This window comes from Chaetodon auriga, chromosome 14 (assembly GCF_051107435.1).
Source record: "Chaetodon auriga isolate fChaAug3 chromosome 14, fChaAug3.hap1, whole genome shotgun sequence".
Lineage (NCBI taxonomy): Eukaryota > Metazoa > Chordata > Actinopteri > Chaetodontiformes > Chaetodontidae > Chaetodon > Chaetodon auriga.
Window position 1 is genome coordinate 19421710 of NC_135087.1, and position 22663 is coordinate 19444372.

At 42.5% G+C, this 22663-nt stretch overlaps 1 protein-coding gene across 4 annotated transcripts in view; it reads left to right on the forward strand.

The window, feature by feature from the left end:
* Window positions 1–1146: 1146 nt before the first annotated feature.
* Window positions 1147–22663, forward strand: part of sobpa (sine oculis binding protein homolog (Drosophila) a) — a 41447-nt gene continuing 19930 nt past the window's right edge. For 2 of the 4 annotated variants that reach the window (XM_076749120.1, XM_076749122.1), the window contains exons 1-5: window positions 1147–1531; window positions 11824–11944; window positions 13490–13699; window positions 17083–17234; window positions 18952–18975. In XM_076749120.1, coding sequence (XP_076605235.1) covers window positions 1436–1531; window positions 11824–11944; window positions 13490–13699; window positions 17083–17234; window positions 18952–18975 — 603 coding nt within the window. In that variant the 5' untranslated portion in view covers window positions 1147–1435. The remainder of the gene's footprint in view (window positions 1532–11823; window positions 11945–13489; window positions 13700–17082; window positions 17235–18951; window positions 18976–22663) is intronic. The other 2 variants (XM_076749121.1, XM_076749123.1) reach the window with 1 other exon arrangement.

A 22663-nucleotide genomic window follows, 5' to 3' on the forward strand; every position in this document is an offset into this window, starting at 1 on the left:
AGGAAACTAATTTCATTAACAATGGCTCAGTTCCGTTAAGTGTCCCTTCAGCCACGAGCCAGCATGCACAACACCAGGACCCTGCACCTTGCCCACCTAAAAGGAATGCAGCCATTTTTAATCTTATCAATTATACCTTGCTTTTCTGAAAAAGGCCTATAGCATGCATCTGTATGTGGTCCTTGTCAGACAGGCAGGCTGAGATGACACATTCCCCTGGAGACAATAAAGACTGTATCTATCTACATGAGTCACTATTATTTACTGGGATAACTGTTTTGCAAAAGAATGGATGGCTGACTGTTATGGTGCAACTCCAGTTTTGTCTTTTAACCTTCAGCTGAAAGGGAGATGTAATTGATCAGTCCAATGATGTGGAAAAAACATTATAAATCTTTTAACCTTTGCACTGGAGTGTGGTTACTCGTGAATATGCTGAATTAGATGTACAGACCTGCTTCAGACATAAAGTGTGATGTCTTTGGTTTGAATCTGGCCAATATGAGACCTTTGCTGCTTCTTTGTCCTCAATCTGTCTTAAAATGACAAAACAGAGACACCTGTGGGCCTACTGGCTCCGTGCACAGTTACCTGAGGGAACAACCCGACGGATGGAACAACCTGCGGGAGAGGACGCAACACTCTGAAGGCCACATGGAAACTTTCCGTGATGGTTCAGTCACTGCAAAACCAACACACCTAAAAAGTTTCCTTTGGCCTTGAGAGAGTGTTGAACCGTTTCCCTCGCTGCGAGGAAGGATTTGTTTTAGACTGCACTTCTGTTCCGATTGCGCGCACACACATTTTCTTAATTGAGAGGCAAGTGGAGGGAAACATCCACTGATCTACTGATGTGTCCCCGAGCAAGGCACTACACCCGCACGGTAGCTCTGGTTAAAACTGACTCTGGATCCTCCCGTGTGGACTTTGTGCTGTGGAAACCGCTAAACTATTTTCACGACGAGCAGCAGCAGGCTTTGCAGGCTCCCCTGTAGAACAATGTGGGGCCGGATCGCAGTGTGGGCACCTGTTTGCAGCTTGCAGTGTGTCACCATGAGGGAGCAGCGCTAAGTGGATGTGACTGCTCTGATTGCACTCCATGGGAAAGCGAGAAGAAATAGCCTACCTCTGATCACCAACGCGTCATATAATGTTTCAGCGGACGCCCCTCCCCCTGTCTCGTTTTTTCCCCTCACTCAACCTCTCCTTTGACTCACAGAGGCGGCTGCTGCACGGACCGTGGAGGATACGGGCAGAAGATGGCTGACTTCGCCGGGGACCGCAAGCCCTCGGCGGCATCGCCAGCGTCTCACGGGCCGCTGAAAAGCTGCAAGACATCCGCCGTCTGGCGACTGTAAACAGCTGCCGCTGCCTCTCTCGCCCCCTCCTCTCCCTTCCTCACCGCAAATATTGACAGAAGTATCACAGAGAAAACATGGCAGAGATGGAAAAAGAGGGCAGACCTCCGGAAAATAAAAGAAGCCGAAAACCAGCTCACCCGGTGAAAAGGGAAATAAATGAAGAGATGAAGGTAAAGAAAAAGGGGGTCTGCGCGCGGGTGCATGTGATTACGCGTGGAAACAGAGTGGCTGAAAGGAGCATGCATGTCTGTTGGAGCACTAACCAGGCGTCCACAGTGGAAATCCTATACCGTACACTCAAGTGCAATTGGCTGCATGATAGTGAAACTTTGATTTATGATTATTCTTTTTTTGTATTCTTCTATTGTCATCTGTCCACGCTGAATGCCAGCCTCAGCAGCGCACCCTGCCAATATTCCGCCTTGCACAATGGATGCGGCACCCGTTCACGGCTACTATTCCACTACTAGGCTAAGTTTTGAATCAATGAAGAATACTGTGCAGCTGTGTTCCTGTCGCTTCATGGCATTATTTCGCTGTTTGCGTGCCCTGCCTTTCATGGCTTGCCCAGAGTAAATGGAAAACCCAGTGCGTCAGTGAAGGCGTCAACAGTGCCTCTACTATTACTATTAATACTATTACACTACAGCGCAACGGAGAGCGGCCAATGTGCATGATTAGTATAAAGCAATGGGGGAACACTCGCCTATCCACGATGCGTTTGCGGGTCCGTGTCGGCTGCGTGGGTTTGCCTCAGAGTCGAGGTGTGTGTTTGTGTTTGTGTGTGCGTGCGTGTTTTGCCCAGCTGCCCAGAGGCGTGTGATCCAGATGTGCGTCTGTGAGCTTTACGCACTCGACAAGAGCACATTGTCTCTTGAGCTCGGCCTGCGCGATCCTTTCCCAATAATCACCCACACGTTGTTTCTGTTTTTTTGTCTATTTTTTTTTTTTTTTGTTGCTCGGTGCACATTGTGATATTTGAGCTGTGAGCGGTTCGCTGTGGAGACAGAAAAGTGTTCCTGGCTGGCTCTGTGTGTGTGTGTGTGTGTGTGTGTGTGTGTGTGTGTGTGTGTGTGTGTGTGTGTGTGCGTGCGTGCGTGAGGCAGGCTGTGTGTCCGCTTTGTCTTCATATCTTCATTGTTTGTACACATTTGGCTGGAGAAACATGCACTCAGATATGCAGGTGATCACATCGAGCATAAAAGTGGAAATAGTGGCTATAGGCTGCCAGGGGGGACGCGAGGGTGCTGGCTTTGAGCGAGTCCTGAAACAACCCTGGAATAAAGCCTTTTTGTGTTTAGAGCCATCCAAAATACCAGCCGCGTTCATGTGTCACTGCTCCTCTGTTACTGTAAAAAGGGGAAAAAATGATAATGTTCATCTCAGTCATGACAATCTAGATGCTTTGTTGGTGAGCACAGCTGCCAAAGATGCTTTTATTATTATCATAGAGCGATAAGGACCAGGCAGTAAACTGCAATAGTATTTCATGATGATGTTGCCTATTCAAATGAGTTTTTTAGGAATGTAATCTACAGTTCTTTATTGTACTGTAGCTATTTTCCTTGTGTGCTCCACTTAGTTGCAGCTTGAACAGATGCAAACCTTTTCAGAGTTGTCCTTGCTTGTTAGCTTGAAAATGCGTTGGAGACCCAGAGAAAATGGGCTTCTTTCACTGACAAAATTTGAACTGCTTGTCAAAGCGGATATTTTTCTGGATGAAATTAAACATATTTCTTGTGGTTTTCAGCCTGTGAAGAAATACAGCTAACCCACCCTCCTGCTGTTGTCTGGTCCTGATGACAGAAGGGAGGGATGCAGGGTGGTGGGGGGATGTCAAGCAGGGTCTCTCCATGGAGAAATTTCCTTATTTCTTATCAGGGGAGCCCTTGAGGTGGTCTCAGTGGAGCATTTAGAGTGGAAGAAATCGTTTAGGCACAATTGTTGTCTGGCCACATTTTAGCTCAGTTTTTATTTGCTCATTTTTATCATTACAACAGAAAGCAATTTATTACCATAAATCTATTTGGACCCGCTTAAAAAAAAAAGTCTTCCTCTTATAATTTATCAGATTGATGAAGTAATTATATGATGCCAGTCATCAGTCAGAAATGATGTTTTATTCGCAGGTTTGTAAGTTGTGCTGTTAGATGATAGATGCTGTGACACGGGTCATCCTTCAGGGTTCACTGAATTGACATCTCTTCCAACGTGTTTTAGAGAGCAGACATGTCAGTTAAACATCTCATTTGATGAAAGCAGCTTCATTTGTCATTTGATTTGTAACTGTGATCACTCAAATTATGTCTGAGCAAAATAAAAACGTCAGGAGCTTGTGAATTTTTTTTTAGACGTGTCAATGCAAAATACTGGTGCATAGGTGGAAACCACACCGTCCAATGGCAACCCCAGTATCTCTATTATTATTTTTATTATTAAACCTTTATTTAAGCAGGTAATTCCCGTTGCAATTACAAAATCTTTTCTTCAAGGGAGCCCTGGCCAAAAATAGCAGCATTACAGTGTTTCAAGCAACATACATGCAAACATTAAAAACGCACAAAACCAAACTTGCAGTATCAGCTGGCATTTCAGTTTTTCAAACCGCATGCCCACGGACATTAGAAGCACGAAAACAAAACATACAGCATCAACTCAACAATCAATTAATACCAGGGGAAGCTGCTGAATGGAGCAGCAGATGTGGTTCGGTGTCAAAACACTTTCAAAGGCTAAACAAGTTCGATAGCCGCTCATTACGCAACCTTGAATTTCATCTCCTATTGCACACACACACACACACACACACACACACACAAACACACATTTACACATTCATTTAGTAAAACACTGATCCCCAAACAGAAACTAGCCAACTAGAAAATAGCTGCAGCCTCTCTTTAAATACCTTATTGTGACATAATGGAAGCTAAAGTGGAATGACATTAAAAAGAGATTTCAATCTGTTTGATATGATATAACATGAACTACTGCATGGTTTTGAAAGTATTCCACCTCGGTACGAATCAAACTGTAAACTGGGACCCCGCATTATGACCTGCAGAGTTGCAGTTAATTAACACTGTGCCATGGCTGCATGATCATAGCCTGCCCCAGAACACTAAATCCACTAAGTGAAGTTTAATGAATTGATTTTCTGTAGAAAACTCTTCTATTCCAAGTGTGCAGAACAAAAAGACCCAGTTTGTTCTCTTCTCTCATCTTCAATATTTCAGAGCAAAGTCAGAGGAACACACACACACACACACACACACACACACACACACACACACACACACACACACACGCTCAGACAGACACACAATGTGCCCTTGTGAGGGATCATACTCCTCTGAAAAACCAAACAGTCTGACAGTGTTTCCTTCATCTGGCTACTTAATGTGTGCCACGGTAAAATAAGCTCCGGTGAGTAATCAAGCAGAAGGAGGAGTGGGCATGGAGGGGATATGAGAGGCAGCAGAGTGGGGTAAGAAACAGTGGAGAAAGGAATGTATACAGCGCTGGGCTGGCTAAGCTGTAAAAACGGTAACCTGAGCGTCTCTGCTGGATCAGATATCAAGGAAAGTAGAGGGAAATGAAAGCAGAGGAGAGGGAGAGGCAGAGGAGGAGAGAGGGAGCAGGGGAGTGGAAAAGTGGAGGAGAAGGAGGAGGAGGAGGCAAAGGGAAACTTGGCGTGTGGATTCGGGAATGTTATCACGGTATACAGTGACCTGCTCTGGTTTCTACCCGCAAGGTATCCTATTCCCACCACCATCATTACCACAAGCCCTACTGGCCATGACTGGGTCTTACTGGAGGGAGACAAGGGGGAAGACTGTGGAGAGGCAGGATTTGAAATGTATTTTAATCATCATCCACTATTGAATACATGGCAGAGAAGAGGCAGCTCGTGAATCGTAACTGAGAGTATCACCAGTACATCACTAATGATCCCGCGTTCCCGCAAAGGCTCTGCAAAGCCACCATCTTGTCTTTAACGGGCCAACACTAAAGAGGACAAAGTGGTTATTTTTCAGCTGATGGTTTCTTGTTGACTGCGTAAATAAATGCACAGAGAGATCACCAACATATCAGAGTTCTAACCCATAGTGTGCAGCAAAGGCATCGGCAGAGGCAGGGTGCACAAATAATCATATATTGTAGACGATAATCATAAAAGATCATATAATTAGCCAGATTTACATAATGGCTCTTTTTTTTTTTTTTTTACCAAAGAATTCTGGTTGGCATGGAGTGACTGGGAAAGAAACTACCTGCAATGGTGGTCGTTTGAATGGTATCATAAAGTATGCATATAAATAAATATGATTGAAGTACAGTCTGCTCTGTTGATCAGTCATGCAAACGCCTATCAAGACGCTCTCTGCTGACAGGGCAGCACTGATCCCTGTTAAACATTAAAGGAAATAAGAGGAAACAACCTTTTGTTTTCTTGGCATAATGAATCGAATGAAGCCATTCTCACGACAAAAGGATTTTTTTTTAACTCGAGATAACAAAATAACCAACTCTTGATCTTGAGATAACGGCTTTAAAACATAATTGCAGGCACGGCTGTTCTCGGCTTCCATAGATCAGAATGTCCCAACTAATGGTCACAAAACACATAGGTACAACGATATTAAGAGGACGATAAAGGTGGACTTTATGTCAGAAATATCCATCATCATCGTCCATCACTTATCCTGCACAGGGTCGCAGGGACTGACTCATGTCAGTTACACAGCATCTAAAGTCCATCTTAAGTGAGCTAGCATTAACTAACATCGGCTCCCATAAGCCACCACTCACACCAGCCCAGGTAAGGCTGCAGCAGCAGAACCTCTGAGTCTCATTTGTAAGATGAAGAGTGCATCATTTTTTCTTTCAGACCTTACATCGTCTGGCTTTAAAAACAGCAGTTAATAATATCTTAAGCCAGTTTTTGACTTCTTGCGATGACTGAACCATTGCTTAGCAAGCAGTCAGTTGCAGCTGTCATTATTATTTATTCAATCAATTTGCTCCCATACTGCTTTGTTGACTAAACAAGACTACGCGTGTAAAGCCTGCCGAGACCATTGAAGGCTGTGATATTCATTTCCACCGTTCCCACAGTACACAGTGGGGTTAAAGACTCTAAAGTGTGCTCCAAGGTTGATGTCAGAGGAAAGAGCACAGTCTCTAAATGGTTTATCCTCTTGGGGAGAAGGATGTAAATTTCATAGATGGATATTTTTTTCCTCTGAAGAACACGATTATTCATTCCACATCTCATGGAAACTTCTTCCATAGTTGCTAAGATATTGTTCTCTGGGCCAAAGTCTTGCACAGACAGATGGACGGACTGAAGTCACCATCCCACGGCCAGGCATTTGAGAAACTGTAGCCTTTTTTGAACTTTTCTAACTTGCTACATAAAAAAAAAAAAAAAAAGAATCTCTTGGCAGCTTCAAACATGGATTGCATTTCAAGTTGACCTCTGTTCTGTTTGAGGCTCTTAGAAGCTTTTGGGATGAATAAAGCTGATAAAAAGAGATGTTGTCTGTGTTAAACAGGATGAAAAAGGCTATACATCCAGGGTGCCATATAGACATCCAGCTGCCTCTGTGCCTCCAACGCCTGTTCCTCCCCAGCTCACCCAGAGCCAAAGTTGGTGCGGCTGCTTTGATGAGCCGCCAACCAGGATTAGATTCCACTCTTAATATTACTCCCACTTTCTCAAAGTAGTAGGGTGACACAGAGGACAGGATGGTAGGAAGGAAAGCGAGACAGAGAGGTGCAGTGTTTTTGTCGTCGTGATGTGGTTATTTGACAGTGACATCCGTTTTACTCAGGAGCACCTTCAGGTTGGGCGATGCTCCACCTCGTTTGTTCCAAAGGAGGTTTTTCCCCTCGAAGATTTCTTCTTCTCCAGGTTCCGTTCTCGCAGTTGGGCTAATCGCTGCAGTTGTGCTCGCCATTGTTTGCACGTTGAGTCTGTCAGAGCGCTGTCACCTTTTAGTTAGCAATTAAAGAATTGATGCTGTAGCTCATGAACGTGACACACAGCGACCGTGTCAGAAAACGTCTGGAGAATTCTCTGCTTCTCTTTCATTTTCCTTAATAACTAATTTGAATTAACCCGGAATGCAATGTGTGTGAGGCTGGGAAACGCCATACTTGGGCCACTTGCAGTCACGTCTATTGATTTACTGTATCCAGTTCATCAGACCTGCATTTGCTGAACTGCCCCGGCTGTTTAAATAAAGACATTTACTGGCCATTTCTGTTGAAACTTAAGGTGACATAAAATGCCATGAAAGCGTGTTCGCTGGGTGTCACCATGGGCGATAACATGGTTGTGTATAGCTGTCAGAACCTAACTTTAGCTCTGCTCAGGAAGTGGCACTAAATCTGACTTCCAGGAAGCTTGAGGCAGAGCGAGCACTGCTGTCACATCTGCAAACATGAGCTGTCCTCATTAGCAGCCGTCACGTCTTTCACCAGCATTTTAAAAACCTCGGCGACAAAAAAAGCTGAGATTAGAAGTGTGTGGATTAGACTTTAATTACTGTAAATAATCTCTGCAAATTCCTTCATTGTTGGATGCTGGTGCTGTGCAGCCTTGAAGTCCAGATGTTCACACACTCGTTTGCATGTATGCACCGGCATGATCCTGCAGATACAGTGATTGCATGCACGGTGTTTCTCATTACACAACATGGTGCTTTGACTGCACCTGTCATTGACTTGAACGTGCACCTTTGTGCCATGTCTACCCATTGACCAGACCGCCACAGCGGTATTTCATAACAGGCAGATCAATAACTCCTGTCATTCTTCATTAGTAGTGCCTTCCCAGCATTTAGACCAAGTCTTTCCACCCAGTGTGGCAGATTTACTTCTGCACAGAATAGCAGAAACTATACACTATGCTCTGCGTGAACAAATCATAACTGAGGCAAAAGTGATCCGAGAGCAGCGCTACTACTCTGAGATACAAATACAGCACATCATGAATTTCTCTCTAAAATGCTTAGAAACGGGCTGAATATGCTGATGAAGCAGGAGAAAATCTGCCTCTGTCACTCCTATCCTGTGCCACAGTGTCTCAAATATGCAAAGAGATACTTCTGCCTCAGTCTAAACAAGTGTGTGTGTGTGTGTGTGTGTGTGGGTGTGTGTGTGTGTGTGTGTGTGTTCGCTCATTCCCTCTTGTATCTCCCTTACTATAATACCACTGTAAGCAATATCCAAACTGCTCTTTGTGTTCATGCTCTGTTAATTGAATTTGTATCAACTAATTGAATCAGTGGACCAACCTGTTGTGTGCAGACTGTGGACTCAGACAGGCTCTGTGCTGGGTCAGCATGCACCAGTCAGGACATCCCTTTCTTTTCTCTTTTAAGAGCTGCATAAGGTATTTTATTGGGGAAAACACTCCAGAAAACACCGTGCCCATCTCGGCTGAGACCTTGTCGTTTCAGTTTATTTGGCCAAATTAAATTCTGGTTGCAGATACGGTCACTTTTCCACCCACAGGCCTTCACGAATCAATACTCCAGACCTGCCTCCTGCAGTGAGTGAACAATCTCCAGCCACCCAAGTTCAAACTTTTTTTCCCCTCGTCTCATTCTCTCGGTATAAAACATCATAGACCGTGATCATGAACTTGCTGTGTGCGATGTACTGAAGCCGTTTCACGCCTAGTTTTCCAAACTTGGCAGCATGTGAAGTTTCTCGGTGCACCTTTAAAGTTAATGGGGGGGATGAGTCTATGGTAGATCTTCCTTTCTGGCGCTGACATGAGAAAGCAATTATCTTTTGGGTTTATTTGTGGCATTTCTGTTTTATTACAGAGAAACAGGCAACTGTTAAGGCTGATTTATTAACATCTTTGCCTTACCAGCAAACACAATTGGCATTTTGCACTTTTCCCTCACGCTGCTTTGTCTTCAGATGCACATGCCATTTGCGGATGTGTGTCTATATATTTGCTGTTAAATTTAGATCAGCTCAGAGTCAAGAGTCAGATGTGCTGGGTGCCACTCTGACACGATCACTCCGGCTCTGACATATCGGCAGGAGCTGCTTGGAATTGACATTTAACTGCTTGATGCAGTGACTGATGAGTGACGACTGCTGCCATCATGAGATAGCGCACAGAGTAGTGGGACTTGCTATAAAATGATGAACTGACACGTGTCTTGTCAGTTTGATCTGGAGCAAGCACACCAATGACAAGACAAGGCGGGTCATATCCATGGCAAAGAACTGTGTTACATAGCTGCATGGCAAGCGTTTTCCTAAACCTGTAATATGAATCTATAAGCCGTTGCTGTGCACTAATGGCAGGTCCCAAACGTGAGGCTAAATTAGTAAAAAAAATGCACTTAGCTCACGTATCATCACCCGAAAGATTTTCAGAAATGTATTCAGCAGCAGTACGTGGAAAACATCACGCGCAGCACCGAGGACCAGTGCTCCCTGTGAGCCGATAGTTTAGTGACCTGTGACTAATATTTTATCACACAGACCAAATAATTACAGCTGATTCACCCTCAGTCGCCGCTGTGGTTTGTTTCCACAGAAAGAACATTTTCATCTATGTTTCAGAGTCAAATGAGTGCTGAACCATTCACCATAGTTTAGGGTTCAGTGAATAGACGCTTCTGGGAATATTCCAGCTGAGAGGTGTGTGGTGATAATGGGCTGTGTGCATTAGCAGGGCTGTGTTTTTGTTTTGAGTACAGTGTTTATTGACTGTGTTGTGAGAGGCTGTTATGGAGGAAATACTTTCATGCATCACCTGCATAGAGATTTACCTGCACTAACTATCTGCATCGCACTCTGCATTGCTGTGCTGCAGGAGACTCGCTCCAAGCGACATGGGTGGCACTCGTGCCGTTTCCTGAATTATGATATTTTCGCTGCTGTGAAGTAACTTGCAGCTCTGTGACAGCTGAAATACAGCTTGACCCTTTATGAGTGTTTGTGATTGGTTGTTCACCGTGAAATACACTCTTGTTGTCAGTCTTGTGGTGTGTCTTGTGTGTATTTACTCTGAAATTTCTCCAGCTAAGTGTTGAAAAGTCACTCACAGAAATATTTCAGCATTTTGGGAAGTGTGCTGAGTATTCATTAGTTAGCTTTAGAGGTACTGCTTGTGGGATTTTTTTTTTTTTTTTTTTCTCATTGGAGAGAGGAGGCAAGCTGTTTCCCCATGCGTCCAGTCTTTATGCTAAGCTACACCAATCGCCTTCTAGCCTCTTCATTCCAGAGTACAGACATGAGAGAGGTATCAAACAGTGAGTGGTGTCGATTATCTAACTCTCCACGAGAAAACAAATAAGTGTGTTTCCCAAAATTCTGGATTATTCCTTCACTAATCAGCAGCCTGTCAGGGGTCAGTCCTCACAGACTAATACTGCACAACCTAGAGCTAAAGAAAAATGGGAAAACTATAGTGAGAATGATAATTGTAAAGATAATGAATGCCATAAAACAAAGGAATCAATATCAATCATGAGAAATAAATAGAATATCTGAACAATAGTACAGTGTAGCTCAATGATGCAACAATAATAATCTTTGGCAACTTGTTGGATTCCTCAGCTTCGGGCTCCATGAGTCATTGGTCCTCCTGGTCCATTTATTCCCCTGTGCCATTATTGGATGCAGAGACAACATTTTCAACCAATCAGATCAGCTGTAAGACAGGAAGAGGGTGCCTTTGATATATCTGTAAAACAATCATGAAGTCATGAGTCAAACCTTTACCTCTGCTGTCACTTTAGAGTGCTGTGGTTTCTACTTTACTGTATTGTGATAAGTTCTGGTTGCTGTTCGTGTGCTGTGACAGGGTTCTTATCAGAGGCTCTGCTCACATCCTCCTCTTTTATTGTGCTGTGAGAGGGGCCATTAGTTTGTCTGGTTGCACACTATGCAGCGTTTGGACAGAGCTGGCCCCAATTAGCTTGACCTGTACTTATGAAGAAGACCTGGAAAAACCTACATCATGGTTTTCTCAGAGCACAGCTTTAAATTTTGAGTGGCACCGCTATATATCTGCCTAATTAGGTGAAGAAATGTGGTATTGTGGACAAATCTAAGGAGCCGGTCTTAAATTCAAGGTCTCAGGAGAAGCTAACACAGCCAATGCAACAAAGAAACAGATTGTTGCTTTTGCTTTCTTAACAAATGACCTCAAATCTCATTTATCTTCACCCTGTTGTCCAAATCTTAACATACTTGCTTGGGTAAGATTCATATTTTATGTGTTATTATACAAAATTTCAGAGCTTACTCACCTTTAATTTGTTACTATTTATTTACTAAAGCACTAGTTGGTAATGTAGCAGCTTGTATTACAAGAATTACAACTCATATAGGATACCGTCTGCGTCAAAGCAGGTCTGCTTTTAGTCCGAGGTGTGAAGCCTTTGTCTTAAATCTGACCAGAGGACTGTTTGTGTTGCAGAGTTTTGCAGAGAACACCATGAATGAGCTGCTGGGCTGGTACGGCTATGACAAGGTGGAGCTGAGAGACTCTGACAACCTGGAGATAGGGGAGACGCCACAGCACATCTCTGTCCTCAAAGGTATGGAACTCTTACAGTCGCAGGCACCTGCTGCCTTCGTCCCTAAGTGCAGTCCATTTTTGGATTTTTTTATGAATAAATGCATGTTGTTTTTTTTTTGCTTGGCTGGCCCAACAGTCAGCATTCTCAGTTGCTTAATTATCCACCATGCTGTCATGTGCTGCATGGAAAGATAACGAAATTAGTGGAAATATTAAGTGCTCATGAATGCATCATGAAACGTGGTTCATGGAGAATGTATAGTGAAGTATGACTGTGACACATCGTTGTCAATGTGTTAAAGGCCCAAATACAGATCTCTGAAACTGCTTTTTGCTAAGTCATGATGTCCTACAGGAACACACTATTTTCTGAGTTGAAATTTGATGAAAATGATGATGTCACATATTTTCATGCCCCAATCAGAGTTTAGCAAAATTTCATGAAAAGGTGTGAACAGGTGAACCGTTTGCTAATGTCATTTTCAAGTAAGGCGGGGCAGTCAAATTTCCTTTTCAATTACGATTTTGGCTTCCGGCAATCATGAAAGCAAGATAATCAAGATTAAGCAATTATTGTGTCACTTTAAGGTTCACAGTGATGCTCTTGTTTTGTCTTGTATTATAAACCTGGCAGACACCTTCCCTTTACATTCGTGCACTTTTTCACCTCCCCAGAAGCCCAGACTCACTTTCAGCCAGGCTGTGCCATGTTCAGTTCAGCTTACTGCCATCAAGTCAGCCCCTGTTTGTGAAAAACCCACTCAAGCCAGCTGCCACTTGGATTTTGATGCGCCTCTATCTGAGCTGTTACTGTACCGCTGCTTGGCCAAAAAGGACGAGAGAGTCGCATTTCTCACATTTTATGTATCGAATAAAAATGACATTATAATATACATCTTTTGTTCAAGTCTTCATATTTCTTGTGTTATAGATGGTGTTATATTATTAGTGGACATTTATGATTTCATTTGTTTTTTGGTTGAATTGCGTTTAAAGTTAATCCACCATTAAAAAGACAAAGTTCAGTAAATGTATAATATGTTCACCAGGTGGTTGCTAACTTTGTCCATCTGCCATTTGATTCTGGACAGGTAATGTACGGTCAGTTTATTAAAGGTTTTTGTTTTCTGGAAAGAGCTGCCTGCTGCAACTAGAACACGGCTGACAAGAGCTGTGAAACTGAGCCCAAACAGTAAAATTGTGGGTTGGAAAACCACATATATAAGTATAGATGCAAATACCCTCTGAGCTGAGGGGCACTGCAGCATTGGACGATAATTGTCTGTGGGTTTGTCACATTACATTTGTTCTTTTGATCTGCTACTAATATAAGAATATTGGTAAGTGCAGCTTTAACCTTCATTATTGCTTATTCAGTCACTGATATTTTGGAGCTTAACATAAACATTTCCAAGCCCACCTTGAAAAACAGACATGCGTCATTTCTTATGCCTCCAGTATGGTAAAAAGTGACCCTTTGTGTCAGATCTTAGGGTATTTGCAGATAACGCCACAGCATCTCATCAGTTGTTCAGTAACGCTTTGCTCACTTTCCCCTGTCTAGAAAACATGTTGCCAAAAATCCCACCTTCAACTGAGAGTGGCGAAGGTTCTCCGGATCGAGCCAACAGCTCCCATTCTTTGCCAGCCTCCAGGAATGGAGTCACAGAGCCCTCCATCACCCCGTCCACCTCCACGCCCAGCACCAAGGAACATGGCAACCTGCCCATCATAATGCCCATGATCCCCCCACCACTGATCAAGCCCCCTGCAGGTAGGGAGCACAACACCTTTTTGGAAAGACACACACGGTAGATGAATTGGAAAGTAGTTTAGGCTTATACAAGTCTTTGTTTGTCAAGAAAGCACTTAGACATAATGACTGCCAGCAAAAGCTAGTATCAAAATTTACTCAAATGGGCAAACCATCCGAGCTCCAGAGCCAGTACATAACGTTTCAACTGTTTTATGCTTACCCATTTGTGTGTTTTGAGCAAGGCTACATTTTAAATTTCCAAAAAGATCAAGGTCATTTCCAGCCCATCGCAGATTGCTGATGTATTCGCCCAAATGCTCAGTCACAAACACACACGACTGTTTCTGCCGTAAAAACACCCAAGTAGGAGAACTGGCATAGATTTCATCTGCAGCTGTTCTCCAGACAGATAACATTGTACTGAAAGTATAAACCTGCTTGCTGATTCTCCAGCACTTAGCAGGAAACTGAATGTTTATGCAACGTGAAAACTTTCTGTCTTTGCAATGGCCTGAAAGCCTCCAAACCAGGCAGGGACAGGCGACTAATGAGCTAGCTACCTGCTGTACACCTTGTTTTCCTCCACCTGCCCAAGTGTCAATATAACCCCATCAACTCTCTGAGGAAATGTCCGCTTTCCTCGGCCAGACAGAGGGCTTCATTATCCCTTACGTCTGCTGTGGCACAGGAGGTTGGTACGCCCCGGCGGAGGGAGCGAGCTGCCTTGGCATCGCCCAAGAGGAGTCCCCGCTGGCCCTGCCTAGGCGGGGAAACAGATGGTGTGGTCCCACTTAAAACCCAGCACCAAGCCACCACCCGGCCCACACCCCCTTCAACTCTCCCCCCACCCCCACCCCCACCCTCACACATACTGTATGCTGAATTATTCATGTGCCCCGCAAAATCCGACAAAGGACCTTTTGAGTTGCAGGTACGGCGGATGATGGCGGCATTTAGTATGGAGGCTGCATAATTACTGACGGACCCCCCCCCCCCCCCCCCCCCCCATGCAGATGTGGGTGTTTTGAGATGGGCTTGTGACGAGGTGCCAGGATGTGGGAAGGCAAAAACAAGTCCACCTCAAGATGTCTCTTTGTATGAAAATCTTGAGGCATAGCGAGAGATGTGGAGATTCCATGTTGGCCTTCGATCCTGCTTTAGGTACATGCATTATTCCAGGCGAAATACAAACCCTGATCCACCCACCCAGTCAGCTTAGAATGAAACTATGTCTTGTTTTGCTGTTATCACTGCAGTGGGCAGCAATCCAGATAGACTCAAAAAGGCAGAGAGACCATAGGAATGAGATAGAGCGTGGAGGAGAGGAAAGACATAAAATATGCATGTTGGGTCCACTGTGCTATCTTTAGGACCCCGGGGAGTTATTCCCTTAATTGTGAGTTAGTTTGTACTTAAAATCTGATGGCCCTGTCGATCCATTAAGCTCAACAAGAGGTGAAAAGCCTGGCCAGCGTGTGATAAGGAGGCGAGCGGGGGTGAAAGACTAATGGGCCTGCGTTTTTTCGCCCTCACACCCGCGTAGTCATAATGTGATAATTGGGAGATACTGGAGGGAATCTCAGAGGATCTCTGTCATTGCAACAGCCACGGCACTAAAAGCCCGCAGCTCATCACCAGCAGTCACAGTTTGCCACAAAAGAGGCATTTCACTGTCGCAGAGGGTCTGTTAAAATAATTTGTTGCCCATACTGACCAGGAGGGATGTGATGAGGTCATCTGTAGATTTAACTCAGAAATTTGTTAGGACTACCATAAATCACAAGAGATGTGGGTAGAGTCTTTGTGACCTGTAAAGTCACCATTATTCTTTCGAATGCCTTCTCTTAGCTCTGTAAGGAGAACTTAAGGCCAGCCTCCCACGCAGGTCATGAATTTTGGTAAAGCAGCATTAACTGAGAAGTAAACCTAAACATTTACATATATGAGCTTCAAGTAGTTGGATACTCATACATAACTGCCAGAGCTCTGCCGCAAAACCGCCCATACACACACAAATAAACACCCACAAACATAAAACTGCTGTAATAACTGATGTTGTACATGTACATGTACTTTTTCCTTTTATATTATACATCATTTTAAACTTTTTCTTAAAGAAAAACACCATCTCATTTGTTTAGTTGTTCTAACTGTGCTCATACTTACTTTCAATAATAGATCAGTTAATAGCTGTATACAGTCTCCATGCAGGTCATTGTATCATTAAGATCCCATTGCCCTAACCTTTGCAGTTTGACTAGGGGTCAATGTCTGTTTTATGTGAACATCCATTTTATGTCCAGTTTTGTCTATGATAAATATTTGTTGTATATGTATTTATTTCTGGCTCTTGTCCAGCTTTTTTTTCTTCTTTGTTCTTTTCCCCTTCTCTCACCCGTCAACATGCCCTCATCATGAATGATTCAGGAATAAAAAAAAAAAGAAGAACCAAAAAATAAAATTAAACTGTGGTCTCACATAAGTATTGGCGTGTATGTGTGTGTGTGTGTGTGTGTGCTGGTAGATGGATGGGTTTCCTTCAAATCAGGTCAGTTCAGAGTTGTTTAAACTGTCAGTCAAGGAGAAGCGGTCCAACTTCTCTTACTAATACTATGGAATAATGATAATATGGAATCAACCTTAACTGTCGGACAGCTTACACAAACCATGAACATTATTTAGTCGTAGACACTCACACAGGACACACATCAGCAGGGAGACTACACCTTCTGACAGAGCCTCCTGTGTGAACACCCAGCATCATCAGAGTACATTCTCATGTCCACTTCAGGATCCCTAATACCCACAGAGCACAGCCGCAAATAGGCATCCTCCCATGTCCCCGGCTCATCCGGTTTTGCTGCATTTACCCATGGCAGGGCTTCATTATAAATCCTACAGTGGTTTTGTGGCTTGATTCTTGAGTGGATTTAACCAGCCCAGCAGCTGGGCTGAATCAGCTGAGTTAATGCCTTTTGGTCCTTGTGTTTAATACAGCTAGTTTTGGCACGCTTGTTGAGTTTCTCTGCCATGGACTTAAACTTAAAATATAATAGTTGTAATAGTTGCTTAAGCATATTTTAGAATTAGAATTAGACTCACTTTGATCACATAGTTTAAGGCGTACTACAAGGTCAAAATTGGTTTATTTGTAGAGTTTGTTAACACTTGGTTCTCCTCATTTCAAGTGTCAGTGGTAATGTGAAACTATAGTAAAGCAAATAAGAGCATTTTGTAAAAAGGCTTTTATATAAATCCTGTAAAATAGGCCTGAATGTCCAGGGTCATGGTCTGTGCATTAAAAAGAGATCATGTAGGAAAGAGTGATTTTTGTCTCCATTACATTACACACACTTGAGCTCCATTCTAACTCACTCTCACTGTCGGTTGTGTTGTTCCAGATGAAGATGCATCCAACGTGCAGATCATGTGCGCCTGGTGCCAGAAGGTCGGCGTCAAACGCTATTCTCTGAGCATGGGGAGTGAGCTGAAGAGCTTCTGCAGTGAGAAGTGCTTCGCCGCCTGCCGCAGAGCCTATTTTAAGAGAAACAAGGTAAAATTCCTTCCTTATTATCAGCTGGACATTTTGACACAACATCTTTTAGAGACTTTGTAGATACAGTACGTCACAAATGTCCTGGTAACTTCATATGATCATCATCAGTGATTGCCAGGACAATATAAAAATTGAAAACGCATAAAACAAACATGAAAAAAATCAGTATATAGTCATATATCCTGTAACAGTGAGATTTATCTTTACCACGTGAACAATTGAGAGTTGTCATTGAGAGTAACATGGACATGATGCTAATGCTGCAGTGTTCATCAAAGGAAATGGTTCTAACATTTAAAGGAATAGTTTGACAGTTTGGGAAATGCATTTATTCACTTTATTTTCAAGAGTTAAATGAAAAAATTGATACCATTCTCATAACGGTAGGCAACCTGAGTTTGCATAATGACTAGCTGTGGGGTTTCAAAGGTCAAAAATCCATCCGCTATCACCTCAATAGCTTATTAGCCTCAACTAACAACAGTAATGTAAAAGCAACTGTTTGTTGTTTTACAGGGAGTTTCTTGTAACTATTTCTGGTTAAATAAGTGTATTTCCCAAAATGGCGCACTATTTCTTTCAGTTTAGCTGGGTAAACAGCTTGCAGCTAGCTGCTCATAGCAAATAAGGAAAATGCTTCTAGTGAACGTGAAAATTTAATGTAAGGAATAGAAAATGCATTCTGCCACCCTGTCAGCACTCCTTTTCACATTTTAGTGTAAGAAGTAGCTCCTGCCTCTAGTCAAACCTTCATAACTGTAATCCTTTTTTTTTGAAGGGGAAACAATATTAACGTGACTTGGTTCATGGTAACAAAACTTCATTGGGCTCAAAAGTCAAAGACCCAATAATGTCACTTTATTTCCAAATTTAGCTTACACAGTAAACACCTATCTTTAGCACTAACAGCTTGAGAGGCCTCAGTTAAGTTCAGGGAGAACAAGCTGTTCTTGACTAGCTAACGAACAAAATTAGCAAAACAACCAAGCTTAATGTTAGCATTCAAGTACTAACTACCTATGATATAAACCTTAGCTAATACTTTACTAATGGGTACAGTTAGCTAACGTAATACCATGGTGTACAAAGATTGTTTACATCCAAAACTGGTCATTTTAGTCTGCAGTGTTTTCTTTGTGTGTGTGAAAAACATACAGATAAGCTGTGTCTATTCAGTTCAGAGGTGCATTTGCTGTATCTTTATTACTGCCAAGTGCAGAGAGCCTCTAATATGGCTGCCAGAAAATGTTCCAGCCTTTGGTGAGCTCTTTCTAAACATGCAGTATATTCTGCTTCTGACAGAGCTAAATGAAGTTTTTATGACATTTTGATAGTTTTTATACTGCGAGCAGGAGCTTTATCTGCTGTAACTTCAGCACTTACTCTACTGCACTTCATTCTGATTCAAGACATCAAAAGGTCATTTTAACTAAGAAATCTTGTTTAAGAATGTCAACTTTAAAGCCTTCTCATTACTTTTTCAGGTTTGGCTTGAATACAAAATGCATGATGCATAATACATTAAACCAGAAAGCATTAAGAATTAAAAAGAAATGGATTTTACTACAAAAACACCTTCAGGCTATCAACAGCAAAATGTCTCGGTCAAGTCGGCGCCTCAAACGCAGGACAGCAAACGTCAAAGTTATTGTTGTGTTCTCATTCCCTCCTGATGACTGTAGTTAAACAATCTCCTTTCTCTCTTGTATCAAAGCTGGGATATGTAAGGAATTCCGCTGTGAGTATGATGTGTTTTACTCTCCTGCTTGTCTGTCCTGAAGTCAGTTGTTCATCTTAACATAATCACTTTTCCAAGCACTGCACTGGAGCAGGAACAGGATAGGGGTGCACTTAGAGTATGTCTGTTCATTTCAGTTAGTGATATCCAATTTCTTTTGTTTTCCGACACTTTTTCCCAAAGCATGAGAATCAAGCTGAGCCTTGCGTCTACTGTACTGTTGCTCATACTGCTGTTTATGTTTTTCATTTTCTACCTTAACATTTTAGCTCATTTGCCTTTCCAAGGTTCAGTTTGTAGTTTTCATCGTACTTAATGTTGAAATGATGATCTGTCTGGTCCTGGTGATGATAAGGAGAGTCCGACATGTGGAAACCTCACAGGAGAGCGTCTGACAGTTCGGAGAGCTTCAGATCAGATCAGATCAGATCAAAACGCAGCTTTTAAACTGGTTTTATATTGTTCTCTGAGTACCAGAGGAAGTCACAGGCGTTAACACAGCTCTGTGCCAAAGGCGATTTCAAATCAATCAAAGATCAGTCAGGGAGGCTGTGAACATGACATCACATGTAAAGCGGCTATGAATCCACTGGCCTTGTCTTCCATTAAGTAATTAATTCAATAAAAAGCAGTTCATATGAAGTTTATACATTCTATTCATGAAGACAGTAGGCTCACTGAAAAGATTTCCTTTACTGTTATACAGTGTTATTTACAACTCCAATTCTACACACACACAAAGTTGAGATGCTGTAAAATGTAATAAAAACAGAATGCAATGATTTGTATATATTCTATATTCAACTGAGTACAGTACAAAGATATTTCATGTCATCTTTCTGAATTTGATGCTCACAGCATGTTCCACAAGACCGCTGTGTTACACCACCTTTGAGTTTAGCAACACTCAGAGTGTTTTTGATCTGAGGACATGAATTGTTAAAGTTTTGAATGTGAAATTCGTTCTCATTCTCTCATTCAGTTTCTTAATAGTAAAAATTTAAATGATGGTTTGGCGTTGTCTTGCTGGATTAAGCAGGGGCGTCCCTGAAAAAGACGTTGTCTGGATGGCAGCATACGTTGCTCCAAAGCCTGTATGTACCTTTCAGCATTAATGGTACCTTCACAGATGTGCGAGTTCCCTCATGCACCAATGCACCCACACACCATCAGAGAAGCTGGCTTTTGAACTCTGTGCTGGTGACAATCTGATCGGTCCTGTTCCTCTTTAGCCTGGAGGGCACGACCTCCCGAAACAATTTGAAATGTGGACTCGTCAAACCACAGCACGCTTTTCAATTTTGCATCAGTTTATCTCAGGTGACCTTACCTTGGGTAGATTTCAGAAGATGAAATCCTGAAATTCCTTGCAATTGAAAAACGTTTTTCTTAAATTGTAGAAATTTTTGCCCACGCAGTTTTTCACAAAGTGGTGAACCTCGCTCCATCCTTTCTTGTGAACGACTGAGCCTTTCCAGGATGCTCCTTTCATACCCAATCATGATACTATCACCTGTGACCAATGAACCTGTTTACCTGTGGAATGTTCCAAACAGGTGTTTTTGGAGCATTCCACAAATTTCCCAGTCTTTAGTTGCTCCTGTCCAAATGTGTTTGAAACATGTTGCTGCATCAAACTCAGAATAAGCAGATATTTACAAAAACCACTGAAGCTGATGAGGTAAAACATTTAATATATATGAGTGTATATCAGAGAGGTTTAGCAAGTGATCACATTCTGTTTTATTTACATTTTAACAGCTTCCCACCTTTTTGGAATGGCGCTTGTATATAATTATAAGTAGTCCTGTACAGCGCATTTATAGTTTAGTTCAGACATGACATCCGTTTTAAGTGTAATTAACTTTGCATTATGTTCCGACCTTATGACTGACATTTTTGTCGATAGTGGAGGTGGAATGTATTTTGATGGCATTTAAGGTACACGGAGGTGTGGTGAGATGTGGAAAAAATGCAAAGATACTCTTTCCAGTTCTCTGTGCTCTCCCCGTTAATCAGCCTCAGACTTTTGACAGAAATTTCAGAGCATGTTCTCTCACTGCAGTGACAGCTGTGGTAGAAAAGTCTGAATTTCCAAGTGACAGGTGAGATCGTATCAATCTTAGAGAAACTCTTTCACCTCAAGAGCTCTCACGCACAGCATCCCAGTGAGCCTATAAACCAATAGTTCCAAAATACCTTATTTTTATTGTTTAATCACCGTACCACTCATTAATGCGACATGTCAAAGTTAGCAATCAGTCTGCTGCTTCAAACACACTTTGTTGCTTGACACAATAACATTTAATCACAAATTCCACTTCATGTTTTGCCTAATAACTGTTCAAAAACCACTCTGTTATTTATGTTGTTTTATAGCTTATGCTACAAGGAAGGAACACATTTCATTCAGTTACACTGGCAGGTAAAAAGAAAAAGGTCCCTTCACTCCATCAATACATCGTAATCGAAAGTGATACTTTGAATTACTGCTGTAAACAAATAAAATCAGGATGATTGAGCCTCTTGCAAATTAAGGACATATTATATATGGAAGCCCACTTCTACCAAAAAAGGAAATCTAGCACCACTCACTAACTCACTTGCATCTTGGTAGCTCACTAGCTGCTCATAATGCAAACCTCTGCGTTTAGGTCATATCTGTATCTTACCAGTGGGCAAATGAAAATTACTTGAATTGGTCACCTGATGCTATGGTGCTCCAGCTAAGAAGCTTACAGTATTTATACACAGTTATATCAATCATTCAGTTGTTTTTAAGTGTTCAGTTCTGTTGAGATGTAATAAGTTAGGGGCAGTTACCACAATTACACAGTGCAGCAGTATTAAGCAGTAAGTGCTATCAGTCATCTTTGTGATCCTCTTTTTTGTTTATTCCAATTATAACAATGTCTAAACATTGATGTTGAAACCATTTATGGGGATTGATAAATGTTAAGTGTGTTGTGCGGCAGCTTTAAGCTCTGAGCTACACGCAGGAAGTGGGCTACCTTTATTGGATCATCCATCAGTTGCTTTTGCACAGGATTACGGGACATCACACAAAAGTTCTAGCATTAACGTCATTCACATCCATACATTCCTGTCAGAGGCCAGTCCGCCTCGTGCTGGATGTTTCCGTCATCCATCAGCAGAGTGCACATGTTCACATCATCACAAACACAGGAAAGGCCTGCTCTGCCACAGCGGCTCAGATTCTATATTTTGTCTTGCTCTCGCACATTCATGCAGGCCATTTGTGTAAGCGATACCCACGTTCCTTTTCTCATGCACCCACAAGGTTGGCCACAACAACACAGCCTGCAGGCTTTCTCTTTTTTTTTTCCAACACAAAAAAATATTGTCATGGCTGAAAAAAGTATCTCGTGTCTGCGTGTGCTTGGGATAAGGGAGAGGAGATGTGGCGGAGGAGGTGGTGGTGGGGGGGGGGGTGCAGGGGGTGGGCAACGGCTCTGGCATTATGTTGCATGAAATATCTTCAGCTGCCTCATCCATGAAACCCAATCCCGTCCTCGGGTGACTACAGTTGCTACTTTCTCACATCTCTGCATAACCCTATATTATGTCGTGCGTGTTTGCGTGTGGCAGAAGATGAGTGATAGTTTAACTCAGGCTAATCACTTACGTACCTGTTCGCTGTTTGCCTTAAGCCTCTGGATTAGTTGGT